Raw genomic sequence first — 16939 nt, forward strand, 5'->3', positions numbered from 1 at the left:
CCCCAATCCCTCCCAGCATCAGGGTCTTTTCCAATGAGTCAACTCTTCGCATGAGGTGGCCAAAGTATTGGAGGTAAATATTAATCCATCAGAAATAAGAAACTGTTTCCCATCCAATTTGGAAAACATAATTGCTTAATTTAATAATTGCTCACTTATTAGGATAAACAATAACAAGAAAAGAGCTCCTTCAGCAGAGTATAAAACGGGACCTGGAGCAAGAAGGCATTCAGATTCAAGAAATATACTCTTCTGAAAACCATCCCAGAACCTCTACCCTCTGACCCCATGGTCAACTCTCACTGGGGCTCCATCTGCTCTGACCAGAGCTGTGGCCAAGGTCTCTGCCAGGAAACCTGCTGCTCCCCCGAGCTGCTGCCAGACCACCTGCTTCACAACCACCTGCTGCCCCCGCTGTGGTGTATCCAGCTGCTGCCACCCTGTCTGCTGCCACCCCACCTGCTGCAGGACCACCTGCTGTCACCCCAGCTGCTGTATCTCCAGCTGCTGCAGGCCCACATGCTGTATCTCTAGCTGCTACCGCCCCAGATGCTGCAAGACCACCTGCTGCTACCCAGTCTGCTTTAAGGGTTCTTGCTGCTGAACACCCTGTCCTGCACCATCAACCAACTTGATGTCCAAATATTAGCTGAACCATGAGAGGCCAACTGCCAAACCCCAGTTCTAACAGATTCTTATACTGAATTTGGCCTCCAAATATATTGCCCCCTCTCCACCATGATACTTTCTCTCTGCTAAACAACACAAAGTATCAATTTTCTCTGAAATCTGTCAACCAATACATTCCAATGATATATTTGTTTCCCACCAAATTTTCTTTTTTCTTTTTTTCCATTTATTTTTATTAGTTGGAGGCTAATTACTTTACAATATTGTAGTGGTTTTTGCCATACAGTGACATGAATCAGCCATGGATTTACATTTGTTCCCCATCCCGATCCCCGCTCCCACCTCCCTCCCCATCCCATCCCTCTGGGTCTTCCCAGTGCACCAGCCCTGAGCACTTGTCTCATGCTTCCAACCTGGGCTGGTGATCTCTTTCACCCTTGATAGTATACTTGTTTCAATGCTGTTCTCTCAGAACATCCCACCCTCGCTTTCTCCCACAGAGTCCAAAAGTCTGTTCTGTACATCTGTGTCTTTTTTTCTGTTTTGCATATAGGGTTATCGTTACCATCTTTCTAAATTCCATATATATGCGTTAGTATACTGTATTGGTGTTTACCTTTCTGGCTTACTTCACTCTGTATGATGGGCTCCAGTTTCATCCATCTCATTAGAACTGATTCAAATGAATTCTTTGTAATGGCTGAGTAATATTCCATTGTGTATATGTACCATAGCTTCCTTATCCATTCGTCTGCTGATGGGCATCTAGGTTGCTTCCAACAGTATTTTTCACAGAACTAGAACAAATAATTTCACAATTTGTATGGAAATACAAAAAACCTCGAATAGCCAAAGCAATCTTGAGAAAGAAGAAGGGAACTGGAAGAATCAACCTGCCTGACTTCAGGCTCTACTACAAAGCCACAGTGATCAAGACAGTATGGTACTGGCACAAAGAAGAAATATAGATCAATGGAACGGAATAGAAAGCCCAGAGATAAATCCACGAACCTATGGACACCTTATGTTTGACAAAGGAGGCAAGGATATACAATGGAAAAAAGACAACCTCTTTAACAAGTGGTGCTGGGAAAACTGGTCAACCACTTGGAAAAGAATGAAACTAGAACACTTTCTAACACCATACACAAAAATAAACTCAAAATGGATTAAAGATCTAAATGTAAGACCAGAAACTATAAAACTCCTAGAGGAGAACATAGGCAAAACACTCTCCGACATGAATCACAGCAGGATCCTCTATGACCCACCTCCCAAAATATTGGAAATAAAAGCAAAACTAAACAAATGGGACCTAATGAAACTTAAAAGCTTTTGCACATTGAAGGGAACTATAAGTAAGGTGAAAAGACAGCCCTCAGAATGGGAGAAAATAATAGCAAATGAAGAAACAGACAAAGCACTAATCTCAAAAATATACAAGCAGCTCCTGCAGCTCAATTCTAGAAAAATAAACGACCCAATCAAAAATCTAAACAAAGATCTAAACAGACATGTCTCCAAAGAAGACATACAGATGGCTAACAAACACATGAAAAGATGCTCAACATCACTCACTATCAGAGAAATGCAAATCAAAACCTCAATGAGGTACCATTACATGCCAGTGAGAATGGCTGCTATCCAAAAGTCTACAAACAATAAATGCTTGAGAGGGTGTGGAGAAAAGGAAACCCTCTTACACTGTTGGTGGCAATGCAAACCAGTACAGCCACTATGGAGAATAGTGTGGAGATTCCTTAAAAAACTAGAAATAGAACTGCCATATGACCCAGCAATCCCACTCCTGGGCATACACACACAGGAAACCAGATCTGAAAGAGACACGTGTACCCCAATGTTCATTGCAGCACTGTTTATAATAGCCAGGACATGGAAGCAACCAAGATGCCCATCAGCAGACGAATGGAAAAGGAAGCTGTGGTACATGTACACCATGGAATATTACTCAGCCATTAAAAAGAATTCATTTGAATCAGTTCTAATGAGATGGATGAAACTGGAGCCCATTATACAGAGTGAAGTAAGCCAGAAAGATAGAGACCAATACAGTATACTAACGCATATATATGGAATTTAGAAAGATGGTAATGATAACCCTATATGCAAAACAGAAAAAAAGACACAGATTTATAGAACAGACTTTTGGACTCTATGGGAGAAGGCGAGGGTGGGATGATCTGAGAGAACAGCATCGAAACATGTATATTGTCAAGTGTGAAACAGATCACCAATCCAGGCTGGATGCATGAGACAAGTGCTTGGGGCTGGTGCACTGGAATGACCCAGAGGGATGGAATGGGGAGGGAGGTGGGAGGGGTTCAGGATGGGGAACACATGTAAATCCATGGCTGATTCATGTCAATGTATGGCAAAAACCACTACAATATTGTAAAGTAATTAGCCTCCAACTAATAAAAATAAATGAAAAAAAAAAATAACAACTTAATCAACAATGTGACCTGGCAGTAGCAGAACCATAAATTATCTGCCAGGGTTTTAGAATATCAAACATGATCCGAAGTTTGAAACATCCAAGAAAACACTACACTTCTAGCTGTTTCCATCCCTCCTGCTGTGGGTCCAGCTGTGATTCCAGCTGCTGCAGGCCTACCTGCTGCATCTCCAGCTGCTGCAGGCCCCGCTGTTGCCAGTCTGTGTGCTGCCAGCCAACCTGCTCCCGCATCTCCAGCTGCTGCCGCCCGAGCTGCTGCCTGCGCCCAGTGTGTGGCCGGGTCTCCTGCCACACCACTTGCTATCGGCCCACCTGTGTCATCTCCACCTGCCCCCGCCCCGTGTGCTGTGCTTCTTCCCGTTGCTGAATCTCTGCCCATGATTTTTGTCATACTAAATATGTCCTCAAAAAACATAAAATGTGTTGGAGCCAGCCAGTAACTGGGGAATGGGCACAGTGGCCAACTCCTGATTTGGCCTTCAGAGTTGGTGCTCAGTTGTAGGGAGTGACAGATGAAAACACATTTGTCATGATTTTAACTCAGGCTCAAATACATCTATTCTTAGACCAGTAATGTCTTCATCTGAAGTATACACTGATTGTGATGATCTCATATGATATTGTTTTTATGTGTTCTTAATAAACACCCATTTCCCTAATGCTGAAATCTTCTGATTTGGTAAAGATACAATGTGTGTGTGTGCTTGTGTGTATGTGTATATATCTATCACTTTACATCAAGGATCATCTTGTTTCAAACGCAGGAGAGTATGTTCAGGAACAGTTACTTATGTTAGGAGTCCTCCTCAACCTACCTTAAGTCCTTTTTTTCCCTCTTCTTTCCTTTCTTCCTTTCCTCCCTCTCCCCTTTGCTCCTTCCTTCCTTTTTTCTCTCCTGTCTTCCTCTCTATACATAAGGCTTTTTCAGAATACTAAGTATACCTTCTAAATCCAGATTTCTGGGAATTAATGAAGATCATGGCAATTTTTCCATAAAAATTCAAAACTTTCTAGTATTAGATGCTCAAAACTTAAGTATTTCCAGACTGAAACCTCTTCATAATTTTAGTCTCTCATATTTCTCAGATTTCTCCATCTTCTTGTTGGTTTTATTCTTCCATTTTAAGCTTTCATCACCTTACTTGGTCTTACTTAAGAGTGCATGGGCACTTAAGAGTACACGAGTCTCTGAGACTCAATTTTCTCATCACCAAAACTCAAGTAAGCATGATCCTTCTTAGCTGTGAAAATGTATCAGAATATATGCAATAGTACTATTTCTATACAACTGTAAGAGTCTATATGTTTTGTTTCATAATCAGGAGTATATTAAAAGCATTTTAAACTCAAAATTTGTTTATATTAGCTGTGCTATATTTCTAAATAGTGAACATAACAAAGAGTCTATTATTATTTCTAGAAAACATTAAGATGTTAACAGACAAAATGGATAGAAGCTGACAGACATCATGTGGGTTTCACCTCAGTGTAGATTGGGAGCTATATTCTTAGTCTACCATAGAAATGTCTTATACACATTTTCAGATTCACCTTTTTCAACTTACTCTGAAATGTTTTGCAGAATATAGCCCTCTCTTTTCATACACTAGAATTAACAAATGTTTTACCGTCCTATGTGTTTTTCTTTGACAACTGCTAATTAAAGGATACAGACCATGACTTTAACATTATGCTTTATTAGCTAGTGCTAAATCAAAGAATGGAGGTGTATACGTCTTTTTCAGTATTAAAATATTTGAGGCTTATAATTTCCTGTTTTTACAACAAGAACTGGGTCACAATGGGAATGAGATGGTCCCTGTATCTAGATAATAAAAGGACTATTTACAAAGGCACGATAGAGTTTAGGGAAAGCAGCACAGAATAACTCACTACCCAGGGCTCATAATAGCAAGGAACAGCTACCCCTCATCCTATGCAATGACTTGGGTGAAGTAACCCAAGGGTGGCATGCGAGACTTCTTAGGGTTGTTCTATACACGCACTTAACATACAATAATTACCACCAGGGAGAGTTATAGTGCTTTAAAAGATCCAAAAGTGACACAGAAGATATTGTAGAAGTAAAAACCATGAGATAAAATTATGAATCAGAAAGTGTGGCTGGAGTGATTATTCTGTGGTCCAATCAACTTTACCTTAGGATGGATTTTAAGTGAACAGAGCATCCACTAAGTGTACCCTTCACCCAGTTTCATTTGGCCATGATAATACTCTATGTTTGGAATTGTTCAAGCCCTTCTAGATGGAAAATAGTAAGCAATAAATAATTTCAGAAGAGTAACAATTCCTGCAACAAGCTCTGCTTCAGGAATAGCTAAAGCAAAATCATAATTCCCACAAGCTCCTTTTAATAGTCCTGACTGGTTAGTATGTGGGAAGACAGTTCTCAGAAATTAACAGTAGACTTTCAGGGATAAAACAAGACCATTCCTTTCAACTGTTCATATGCAATTAATATACAAGAATTTACGGGAAGCACAAGTCTAACAAGACTAATGTGTCATCACAGACGTGGATAGTGTCTTCTTTAAAATACCAGCCCCAGAGTCCAGCCAGGTGCAATTTATTTTCTCATGGCAGGGAACCCAGTATACATTTACTGTTGTGCCTCATACAGATATTTGAGTTAACTAGCATATTACCACAATTTTGGACTTGAGCTTGTAGTTACTAAGATCAAGTTAATATTATATATATTAATACCCTAGTGCATTGAAAAATCATTAACGAATTTTAAAAAACAAGTCTAAAACTAGACACAAATACAGAAGAGAATTTAGTATATAATAGTGATAGTACTATTTTCAATATGGGGGGGAATATATTACTTAATAAATGGTGTTGGGTTATGTTCATATCAGATTCAAAAATGTTTAAACTGCATATTCTATAACTGTATAAATACCTAATAGACCAGTTGAGGTATTTCAAATTCTAAAAGATGATGCTGTGAAGGAACTGTACTCAACATGTCAGCAAATTTGGAAAACTCAGCAGTGGCCACAGGACTGGAAAAGGTCAGTTTTCATTCCAATTCCAAAGAAAGGCCATGCCAAAGAATGTTCAAACTCCTGCACAATTTCACTTATCTCACGCGCTAGCAAAGTAATGCTCAAAATTCTCCAAGCCAGGCTTCAACAGAACATGAACCAAGAAGGTCCAGATGTTCAGGACAGATTTAGAGAAGGCAGAGGAACCAGAGAGCAAATTACCAACATTTGTTGGATCATAGAAAAAGCAACAGAGTTCCAGAAAAACACCTACTTCTGCTTTATTGACTACACGAAAGCCTTTGACTGCATGGATCACAACAAACTGTGGAAAATTCTTAAAGAGATAGGAATACCAGACCACCTGACCTGCCTCCTGAGAAATCTATATGCAGATCAAGAAGCAACAGTTAGAACCGGACATGAAACAATGGCTCCAAATTGGGAAAGGAGTACATCAAGGCTGTATATTGTCACCCTGTTTATTAAACTTACATGCAGAATACATCAGCTGGAATCTTAAGCAATCTTAAGCATCATATAAGCACAAGCTGGAATCAAGATTGCTGGGAGATCAATAACCTCAGATATGCAGATAAAACCATCCTTATGGCAGAAAGCAAAGAAGAACTAAACAGCCTCTTGATGAAAGTGAAAGAGGAGACTGTAAAAGCTGGCTTAAGAGTCAACATTCAAAAAACAAAAATCATGGCATCTGGTCCCATCACTTCATGACAAGTAGATTGGGAAACAGTGGAAACAGTGAGAGACTTCATTTTCTTAGGCTCCAAAATTACTGCAGATGGTGATTGTAGCCATGAAATTAAAAGACGCTTGCTCCTTGGAAGAAAAGCTATGACCAACCTAGATAGCATATTAAAAAGCAGATATATTACTTTGCCAACAAAGACCTGTCTAGTCAAAGCTGTGGCTTTTCCAGTAGTCATGTATGGATGTGAGAATTGGACCATAAAGAAAGCTGAGTGCTGAAGAATTGATACTTTTTGGACTGTTGGGCTGGAGAAGACTCTTGAGAGTACCTTGGACTGCAAGATCAAACCAGTCAATCCTTAAGGAAATGAGTCCTGAATATTCATTGGAAGGACTGATGCTGAAGCTGAAACTCCAATAATTTGGCCACCTGATGTGAAGAACTGACTCATTGGGAAAGACCCTGATGCTGGGAAAGATTGAAGGCAGGAGGAGAAGGGGACGACAGAGGATGAGATGGTTGGATGGCATCACCAACTCGATGTACATGAGTTTGAGCAAGCTCTGGGAGTTGGTGATGGACAGGGAAGCCTGGCATGCTGCAGTCCATGGGGTCACAAAGAGTCAGACATGACTGAGCAACTGAACTGAACTGAGAACAATATTTGAAAATATAAAACATGAAAATTTGAACTTCACAAAAGAAACTATGGGACAATGTTTATGCAAATTTACAACTGGATAGATCTTTCAAAGTGCGACGCTTGCCCTGGGAGCCATAAAAGAAAAGATTAATAAATTTGAGTGTAAATTCAGTGCATGAAGCAGGGCACCCAGAGCTGGTGCTCTGGGACAACCCAGAGGGATAGGGTTGGGAGGGAGGTGGAAGGCAGGTGGTGAGACCATTTCAGGATGGTGAGACACATGTACACCCATGGCTGATTCATGTCGATGTATGGCACAAACCACCACAATATTGTATAGTTAGCCTCCAATCAAAATAAATGAATGAATTAATTAAAAAAATAAACATCTATGTGGTAAAAACACAGAAGCAAAATTAAAGAACAAAGACAAACTAGGAAAAAATTTGAAATTCACATTAAATAAAAAGGCTAATTTTGAAAATATACAAAGAGCTCCTGCAAAAATCACTGTATAAAGGCTAAACACAGTGAAAAACCAAAAGCATAATTATAGATATTAGGGAATTTTTTCCTATAATTTTCCTTGTAGAAAAGGAAAAATTCCAATAGCTCTTAAACATATGAACTCTTTAACATATGAAGAATTGTCTAATCTCCTTTACAATAAGAGTAATGCAAATTAAAATCGCATGGAGAAACCTTTTCACCTACCATCATGTTGACCAAAATACATACATAAATAGATGCCTATATATACAAATATATGTCTACAGGAGTATCTATAGATCTTCCTGCATGCCAGAGACCTGGGTTCAATTCCTGGGCTGGTAAGATCCCCTGGAGAAGGAAATGGGAACCCACTCCAGTGTTCTTGCCTGGAGAATCCCGTGGACAGAGGAGGCTGGCAGGCTGCAGTCCATGAGGTCACAAAGAGCGGACATAACTGAAGCAACTTAGCATGCAGCACATAGGCATATATTGTGCCAAACTGTGCCAACTGTGCAACAAGTGCATAACCGTGCCAAATATTCCATTCTAATTTTTTGGTGCATACGTCTTTTCCATATCTCCAAGTGATTTCAGTTCCTCTTCTTCTTCTTTTTTTAACACAACTTACCATTTCTGTTAGCCTATCCTTTAAATTTTTAGATTAATATCCCCTAGGAGGTAGAATGGAGAAGGAAATGGCAACCCACTCTGGTATTCTTGCCTGGAGAATCCCGTGGACGGAGGGGCCGGGTGGGCTGCTGTCCATGGGTTGCACAGAGTCAGGCACGACTGGAGTGACTTAGAAGCAGCAGCAGCAGGAGGTAGGAAGCTTAAGATAGATATGTGTGTGTGTGTGTGTGTGTGAATGTGTGTGTGTGTGTGAATGTGTGTGTGTGTGTGTGTGTTCAGTGTCTGACTCTTTGCAGCCCTAATGGACGGTAGCCCACCAGGTTCCTCTGTCCATGGAATTCCCCAAGCAAGAATACTGGAGTGGGTTGCCATTCCTTCCTCTAGAAGATCTTTCCAATCCAGGGATTGAACCCACATCTCATGTCTGCTGCATTGGCAGGTGAATTGTTTACCACTAGTGCCATCTGGGATATGCGTGTGTGTGTGTGTATATATATTATACATGTATAGTTATATATTTTATATATTTATGTATATTATATATAAATATATATTTATATGTATTTATATATTTATATGTGTGTATATTATATATTTATATATTATATATATATACATAAAGTGTATAAAAGGTTAAACTGAGATATCTTTTATAACTCTTATGAAGATCCCTCCTTATAGCTCTATTTTCAGTTTGGTCAAAGTATCTGCTGATACTTTCTTTGTAATAACTCTATGATGCTTATTGCCATTACCTGATTCTATGAGCTCACCTCTCACCCTGCCCCAGTTCAACCTTTTAAGCAATGTCTCCCTCATTTTTGCATTTCTAAAGGCAGATCAAAAATTAAGATAATTCATATATAGTGTATATATTTTATTATCTTCCCACCCAAAGACTTTTAATAGATCTACTACTTTTTTTTTCTAGAATTCAGGGCTACACAAGACCTCTCCCACATACCAGGAATCTCAACTTCTCTCATTTCTTCTTAAAATAGACTTTCCAGACATACTTCTTTCACCATCACAAACCAGGGTTATGCCCAATCTCAAATATAGCTCCCTCTTTTAAATCCCCCTTCTGCCCATCTATATGAATAACACGTGTTCTCAAGGTCAGTGTGTCTTCTTTGATGGCCTAGACAAAACCTTCACTCATTACACAGACATCTCCTTTATCAAAAACTCATCTCATTTCAGTCCCTGAAGATATGAAGATGAGTAAATCATAGTCTTTGTACAAATGGAATTTATATTCTAGAGTGAGCCAGATACATAAGTGCATCTCTGGTAGAGAATATTCGGTAGAGCCCACGAATACTCAAAGCACAGCAGAAGTGTAGCAGAGGAAGGACTTGACTTCGTGGCATCAAAGAAGATTTTGGAGGAAGATGGCAGTTGAACTCACTGGTAAAAGATCACTAGGAGAATGCTGAACTCACAAGATTTTGCATGAAGAGGGAATATCAGGAAGATTACCTTCTCTTTCCTAGAATGTTGTTTTTCTCTAAATGCCTTTGGCACTAAAAAGACCTCTAATTTAGCAGCCTAATCATATCTGGTTTTGGTTATAAAGCTCTTTATGGATGCAATTTTTGTGTAAGTACAGGTAAGATAGTGAATGTTATTTATATTCCCCTTAATGCATCTAAGAATATCTTAATCATAAGTAATACTACAAAAACTGCTAGGCATTTTAGTTCAGCATATTTGAAAAAGATTTTAATAAAATGTCCACAAAGCATAAATATGACATATTTTGATTCAAAACTATTGTGTCAATTACTGTACCCTAGCCTGGAAGACACGTCTAAAGATCAAAGACATTTCTGATTAATCTCAGATGACTGTTTGCTGCTTAAAAACACCAAGTCACAGCTAACTGTTTCAAAGTTCATCAAGGCGATGAGAAATAACACAGTTTGGAATGTCATTAGCTCAGTGACCACCCAGAATACACACAATGAATCATAAGTTTTCTCACATTCAAAAAGCGAAGCTTACTTCCATTTTCTTGACAAACATTCCATCTGACTGAAATGTGAAATTTCCACTAGAGATCCTAATCTCATCAGAAACTCTCCCAAAGTCATATCAAGGTGAGAAATAAACAAGGAACAGAGGCCCACCAATGTCACATGATACCCAGGGACTGAAGTCTTATAACCTTACAAACTAAAGAAGAAACAGAACAGGTGATTCATGTGAAAAGACTGGGGAACTTGAGAAAAGGGAAATGATTATTTTCTATATATTGCCAAATTTTACTAGAAAAACACATATGACTTACTAATTGTATTTTAGTCATATAAACAAAAAGAAGGAACTACTCTCTTCATAATCACAGAAGTCCCTCAGCTGAGTATAAAAGAGGACACGTGGAAGGGAAACTTCCAAATTTGAGAAACTCACTCTCCTAGAAACTCACCCAGAACCTCCACCTTCTGACACCATGGTCAACTCCTGTTGTGGCTCCATCTGCTCTGACCAGAGCTGTGGCCAAAGTCTCTGCCAGGAGACCTGCTGCAGCCCCAGTTGCTGTCAGACCACCTGCTGCAGGACCACCTGCTGCCGCCCCAGCTGTGGTGTGTCCAGCTGCTGCCGCCCGGTCTGCTGCCAGCCCACCTGCCCTCGTCCCACCTGCTGCATCTCTAGCTGCTACCGCCCCTCCTGCTGTGGGTCCAGCTGTGGTTCCAGCTGCTGCAGGCCTACCTGCTGCATCTCCAGCTGCTGCAGGCCCCGCTGTTGCCAGTCTGTGTGCTGCCAGCCCACCTGCCCTCGCCCCACCTGCTGCATCTCTAGCTGCTACCGCCCCTCCTGCTGTGGGTCCAGCTGTGGTTCCAGCTGCTGCAGGCCTACCTGCTGCATCTCCAGCTGCTGTAGGCCCCGCTGTTGCCAGTCTGTGTGCTGCCAGCCCACCTGCTCCCGCATCTCCAGCTGCTGCCGCCCGAGCTGCTGCCTGCGCCCAGTGTGTGGCCGGGTCTCCTGCCACACCACTTGCTATCGGCCCACCTGTGTCATCTCCACCTGCCCCCGCCCCGTGTGCTGTCCCTCCTCTTGCTGCTGAGCCACCTCTCTGAACCCACCCTCTCCTCTTCATCCATCTTATCACAGAAGCAGACTCCATATAGACACCAGAGGAGAGGCCATTCCCATAGTCTGTGTGTCCACATACTGGCCTCAGGCCAGACTCTCTCCTTCGTTGGCCTTTTCCTTGCTAGCAAATGAAACTAGGTGGTATTTATAGAAAGAAATTAGCAGAGTTGCCCCAGTTCTATAATTGACCTTTTGATTTGAGGGTACTGGGTCTTCCAGTCCCAAACATGAAAATTCCTACAGGGCCTATAGGGACCCTGATGTCACAGCCTCAGATCTGAAAGTCTGGGGGCTACATCCTATAAGTCTTTTACAGGGATGTTTCTGTGTCTTGTTGCTGCTTCTGAATAAAGCTCCACTTTCCTGGCGCATACAATGTTCTTGTGTTTGCTGCTTTATAATGATTGTCCTCATTTCCTGGGAAATGGTATTCAACATATTAATACAACTTTATCAAGCTTACCAATTTCTGCTCTAATCTTTAGGACAAATCCAACATGCAGCGACATAGAAGAAAACAAACAATCCCAGAAATAACACAATACATAACACAATATCTCCAAGAGAATTGAAAAATAATAATTTTTTTGAAAAATTTAAGTTTAGGGAAGAGACGGATTATACCCCACAGCAAACCTTTCTTAAATATTTTTAAAGCATGTGCTGTGTGCTCAGTCGTGTCCGACTCTTTTCGACCCCATGGACTGTAGCCCACCAGGCTCCTCTGTCCATGGGATTCTCCAGGCAAGAATACTGGAGTGGGTTGTCATTTCCTTCTCCATTTTAAAGCATATATTTCCCTAAAATTCCACTCCTCTCTTAGTTGTCTCATCCCCCCATTTTCCCTTCTTCCTTTTTTTCCTTCCCTCTCTCCAAATATACTGCTCTGCCCTTGCTCTTCTCCTTGGAAAACCAGAGTCTTCCCTTGGGTTTATCTATCCCACATGTAACCCAATTTATTACACTTTCAGATTTCTTATTTCCTCTCCATCCACTGACAACAAAATAATTGTTTTGGGCAAATCAACCTTCCTGAGAAGTTGAGGGCTAACAGACTATTGAAAATATTCAAATTTTAGTATTTTCTTATCTTGACTTTTCTAGGATGTGTATTTGACAGCATGGGTCTTGGGTACCTTGTCAACAAATCCTATGAGAAATGTGGAAACTAGTAGGGAATCCAATTAACGGACCAATTTTTATCTTAGGTTAACTCAGAATCCTCCCAAATTCCTATGAAGTCTATCCTAGGAAAAAAGGATAAAAGCAAATTCCTGATGAATTTATGCTAGTGGAAGTAGGAGAAATATATGGAAAGTTTTGTATATGCATATTCTAAGAGTTATAGGGTAAATAAGTAATTCAATGGTAATGAATCATGAATGTGTTTGACTTCCATAAATTCTACACATAAATAACGAGATAATAATTTAAGTTGTATAGGGGCATTATTCCTCATTCTTACTCAAAGCACAGAATTCCGAATGGATCTGAGATGGTAGATGAGAATTGGTTGCACCTTCTCTTGGTCTCAGCATAAGAAAAATTTTTTGTTTTATGTTTCTCTGGAGTGAGGGGTTCTTTCAGTACTTTTCTTCACAATAAAGAAAGATTTGCTTATTTAATTATTTTTGTTAATTTATTTTTAATTAGAGGATAATTGCTTTATAATGTTGTGTTGGTTTCTGCCATACATCAACATGAATCAGCCATAGGTATACATATGTCTCATCCCTCTTGAATTTTTCTCCCAGAAATAGAGTATGTGAAGAGCTGGAAAGAAAATAAACCAATAAATCTATCATTATTTGCAAATAATATGATTATCTTCATGGAAAATGTAGTAGACTTTCACAGACCAGGAATTGGTATGTGTATTAGTTACCTAATGTTGGTTAATGAGTTATCCCCCCCCCAAAACATTTATTATCTCATGGACTTTCTGAGGGTTAGAAATCTGGAAGTGGCATGTCAGGATCTCTCATGAGGTTGCAGGCAAGCGGTTGGCCAGGACTGCACTCTTATGAAGAGAGGAAAATCCACTTCCAAGCTCACTCACATGGCTGTTGGCAGGAAGACTCAGTTCTTCACCACATGGACTGATCACTCAAGGTGGCTGGCTTCCTCCAGAGTGAGCAACCTAAGAAAGATCAAGAAACAGAAAGAAAACCCAAATCTTACAATAACCTAGTCTGGAAAGCCCTATGTCCTCATTACTGCTGTATTCCATTCATTTGAAGTGATTCACTATGTACAGCTTACACTCAATGGGAAGGCATTACATAGGACATGAGTCAGAGGAGGTGGGATCCTTGAGAGTCATCTTAGTGTCCTCCTACCACAGTCTGCAAGTGAGGCACTAACAAATCTAAAATGATTTTTGATGCCATGGGCCTTTAGGTGTTTTCTTGGGTCATAGGAAGTTAGATGTCTAAAGAGAGGATACATATGGCCCAAGCTAATGGAAAACTCCAACATTTGTAAGTTGAAAGAGGACCAACAGCAACCACAAGAGAATGGAAAGGGATAAACAGAGAGGTAAAAAGACAGCTAGTAGACTGCAGGGTCCAAAAAAGAGTGGCTTCTTGAAAAATTAAAGGACAGAATGTAACTTCCAGCTATGACAAAGCAGATACAAGACCAAACTTCTCGGTAAGAATGGCTGTGAGAAACGGATAAAGTTAAGAAAATAGTCATGTACAGTTGTGAGAGCTGGATCATAAAGAAGGCTGAGGGCCGAAGAATTGATACTTTTGAATTGTGGTGCTGGAGAAGATCAAACCAGTCAATCCTAGAGGAGATCAACTCTGATTATTCATTGGAAGGACTGGTGCTGAAGCTGAAGCTCCAATACGTTGGCCACCTGATGCAAAGAGCTGACTCACTGGAAAAGAGCCTGGTGTTGGGAAAGATTGAGGCAAAAGGAGAAGGGGGTAGCAAAGGATGAGACAGTTAGATAGCATTACCGAGTCAAGGACATGCATTTGAGCAAGTTCTGGTGGGGGATAGAGGAGCCTGGCATGCTGCAGTCCATGGGGTCATAAAGAGAGGGGTGGGGTATGACTTAGTGACTGAACAACAACAATCTTGGGAGTTGACTTATGCACTCATGCAGGTAGTATTGAGAACCCACAGTCCAAGAAGAAAATTAAATCTGTTCCAGGTAGAAGATAAAAATCACCTCAAGCCTCTACAGCTTTTCATATATGTTTGGCATTCAATAAAAATAATTACCAGGTATATAAGAATCAAAGGACCAAATTATTAAAAATAAGGAAAAGGCGACAGAAATAGACTCAAAGATTTTTTGTGGGGAATATTTTGTAACATTTTCCCTTTTGGGCAACTCATGAAGTCTATGAGTAGTCTTAGAAGTTTATTTCTCCTCACAGTTAACGTTATTTTATTTTGTTTTTTAAGGGATTATTTCTCTGTGCTATAATTTCTGCTTTTGTCTCTGATGTTTCCAAGGATATTCACTGTTTTGTTAGAGTTTCTCAACTTGAGATTCCTCCCCTATTCATTTAGTGTGAATTGGAAAGCTTGGTGATACTGCTGTGGTTTACATGTTCATAGGCACTTTGATTACCACTTACAATTCCTAGTGGGGAGATAAGGTTTTCTTGTCCCCGTATTACTAGGTGCCACTTTAAGAATGCAAACTGTGGATAGAACTCTCCCTTCCAAGACCTTGTCTTGTGAAAGTTTAAAGTCATTTCTTGCACCTACTTGGGTTTCAACTACCAGCCTCCCATTTTGAAAGCTTATAACTAGATACCAAACCTTCACAATCCTGGACATCAGCTATCATACGCCGTTGGCGTTCTCTTTTTCTTTCTGGAAAATGAGAATTTTTCTTTCCCTTTAAGTTTGGCTATGTAATAGAAATATTTTAAAAATATTTCTCAAGCGTTTCTATTTGCTTGATCTAGAAGGTGGGTCTGTTAGCATCAACTCGATCCTGCCATGTTGTTAAAAGTCCCATATTTTCAGGGACCCAAGAAGATTAAAAAGATTATGACATTAGTTAGAGATACAAGAAAGGCTTCTTATAGTAGAAGCTCCTATTAAGTAAGATTTATCATATACTTTAATATTTCCCCCCAAAGACACAAACTACTTCCTTTTAATATACTAACACCATGGGGAAAGATTTTTAATATTAATTCATTTAAATATTTTTTTACTTTTTATTTTTTTTCACCTACCTCTGTTTATTTGTTATCATTTAAATAGGCATTTGCTTATTTATGAAGGATGTTGGATTATTTTGTCATATATTCTTTTTCTTTTAATTAATTTATTTATTTTAGTTGGAGGCTAATTACTTTACAATATTGTGGTGGTTTTTCAGACAAAGATGCCACAAAAAAGGAAAACTACAGGCTAATATCACTGATGAACATGGATGCAAAAATCCTTAACAAAATTCTAGCAAACAGAATCCAACAACATATTAAAAAAATCATACACCATGACCAAGTGGGCTTTATCCCAGGAATGCAAGGATTCTTTAATATCCGCAAATCAATCAATGTAATACACCACATTAACAAATTGAAAGATAAAAACCATATGATTATCTCAATAGATACAGAGAAAGCCTTTGACAAAATTCAACACTCATTTATGATTAAAACTCTCCAAAAAGCAGGAATAGAAGGAACATACCTCAACATAATAAAAGCTATATATGACAAACCCACAGCAAGCATCACCCTCAATGGTGAAAAATTGAAAGCATTTCCCCTAAAATCAGGAACAAGACAAAGGTGCCCACTCTCACCACTACTATTCAACATAGTGTTGGAAGTTTTGGCGCAGCAATCAGAGCAGAAAAAGAAGTAAAAGGAATCCAGATAGGAAAAGAAGAAGTGAACTCTCGCTGTTCAGATAACATGATCCTCTACATAGAAAACCCTAAAGACTCTTACAGAAAATTACTAGAGCTAATCAACAAATATAGTAAAGTTGCAGGATATAAAATTAACACACAGAAATCCCTTACATTCCTATACACTAACAATGAGAAAACAGAAAGAGAAATTAAGGAAACAATACCATTCACCATGCAACAAAAAGAATAAAATACTTAGGAGTATATCTACCTAAAGAAACAAAAGACCTATACATAGAAAACTATAAAACACTGATGAAAGAAATCAAAGAGGACACAAACAGATGGAGAAACATACCGTGTTCATGGATTGGAAGAATAAATATAGTCAAAATGGCTATTCTAC

General features: G+C 39.5%; 1 protein-coding gene and 1 pseudogene across 1 annotated transcript; both read left to right on the forward strand.

Moving 5' to 3' along the window:
- Window positions 1-288: 288 nt before the first annotated feature.
- Window positions 289-3473, forward strand: LOC122442097 (annotated as a pseudogene).
- Window positions 3474-10988: 7515 nt separating this feature from the next.
- On the forward strand, window positions 10989-12069 carry LOC122442053 (keratin-associated protein 4-7-like). Its single transcript, XM_043469329.1, has one exon. It carries the CDS (start codon window positions 11053-11055, stop codon window positions 11665-11667), a length of 615 nt encoding a protein of 204 aa, XP_043325264.1. The 5' UTR covers window positions 10989-11052; the 3' UTR covers window positions 11668-12069.
- The last annotated feature ends 4870 nt before the right edge of the window (window positions 12070-16939 follow it).

This window comes from Cervus canadensis, chromosome 1 (genome assembly GCF_019320065.1).
Source record: "Cervus canadensis isolate Bull #8, Minnesota chromosome 1, ASM1932006v1, whole genome shotgun sequence".
NCBI lineage: Eukaryota > Metazoa > Chordata > Mammalia > Artiodactyla > Cervidae > Cervus > Cervus canadensis.

Excerpts from the sequence above, each read along its gene's own strand:
- LOC122442053 (XM_043469329.1), top strand. The coding sequence starts at position 11,053 with ATGGTCAACTCCTGTTGTGGCTCCATCTGCTCTGACCAGAGCTGTGGC.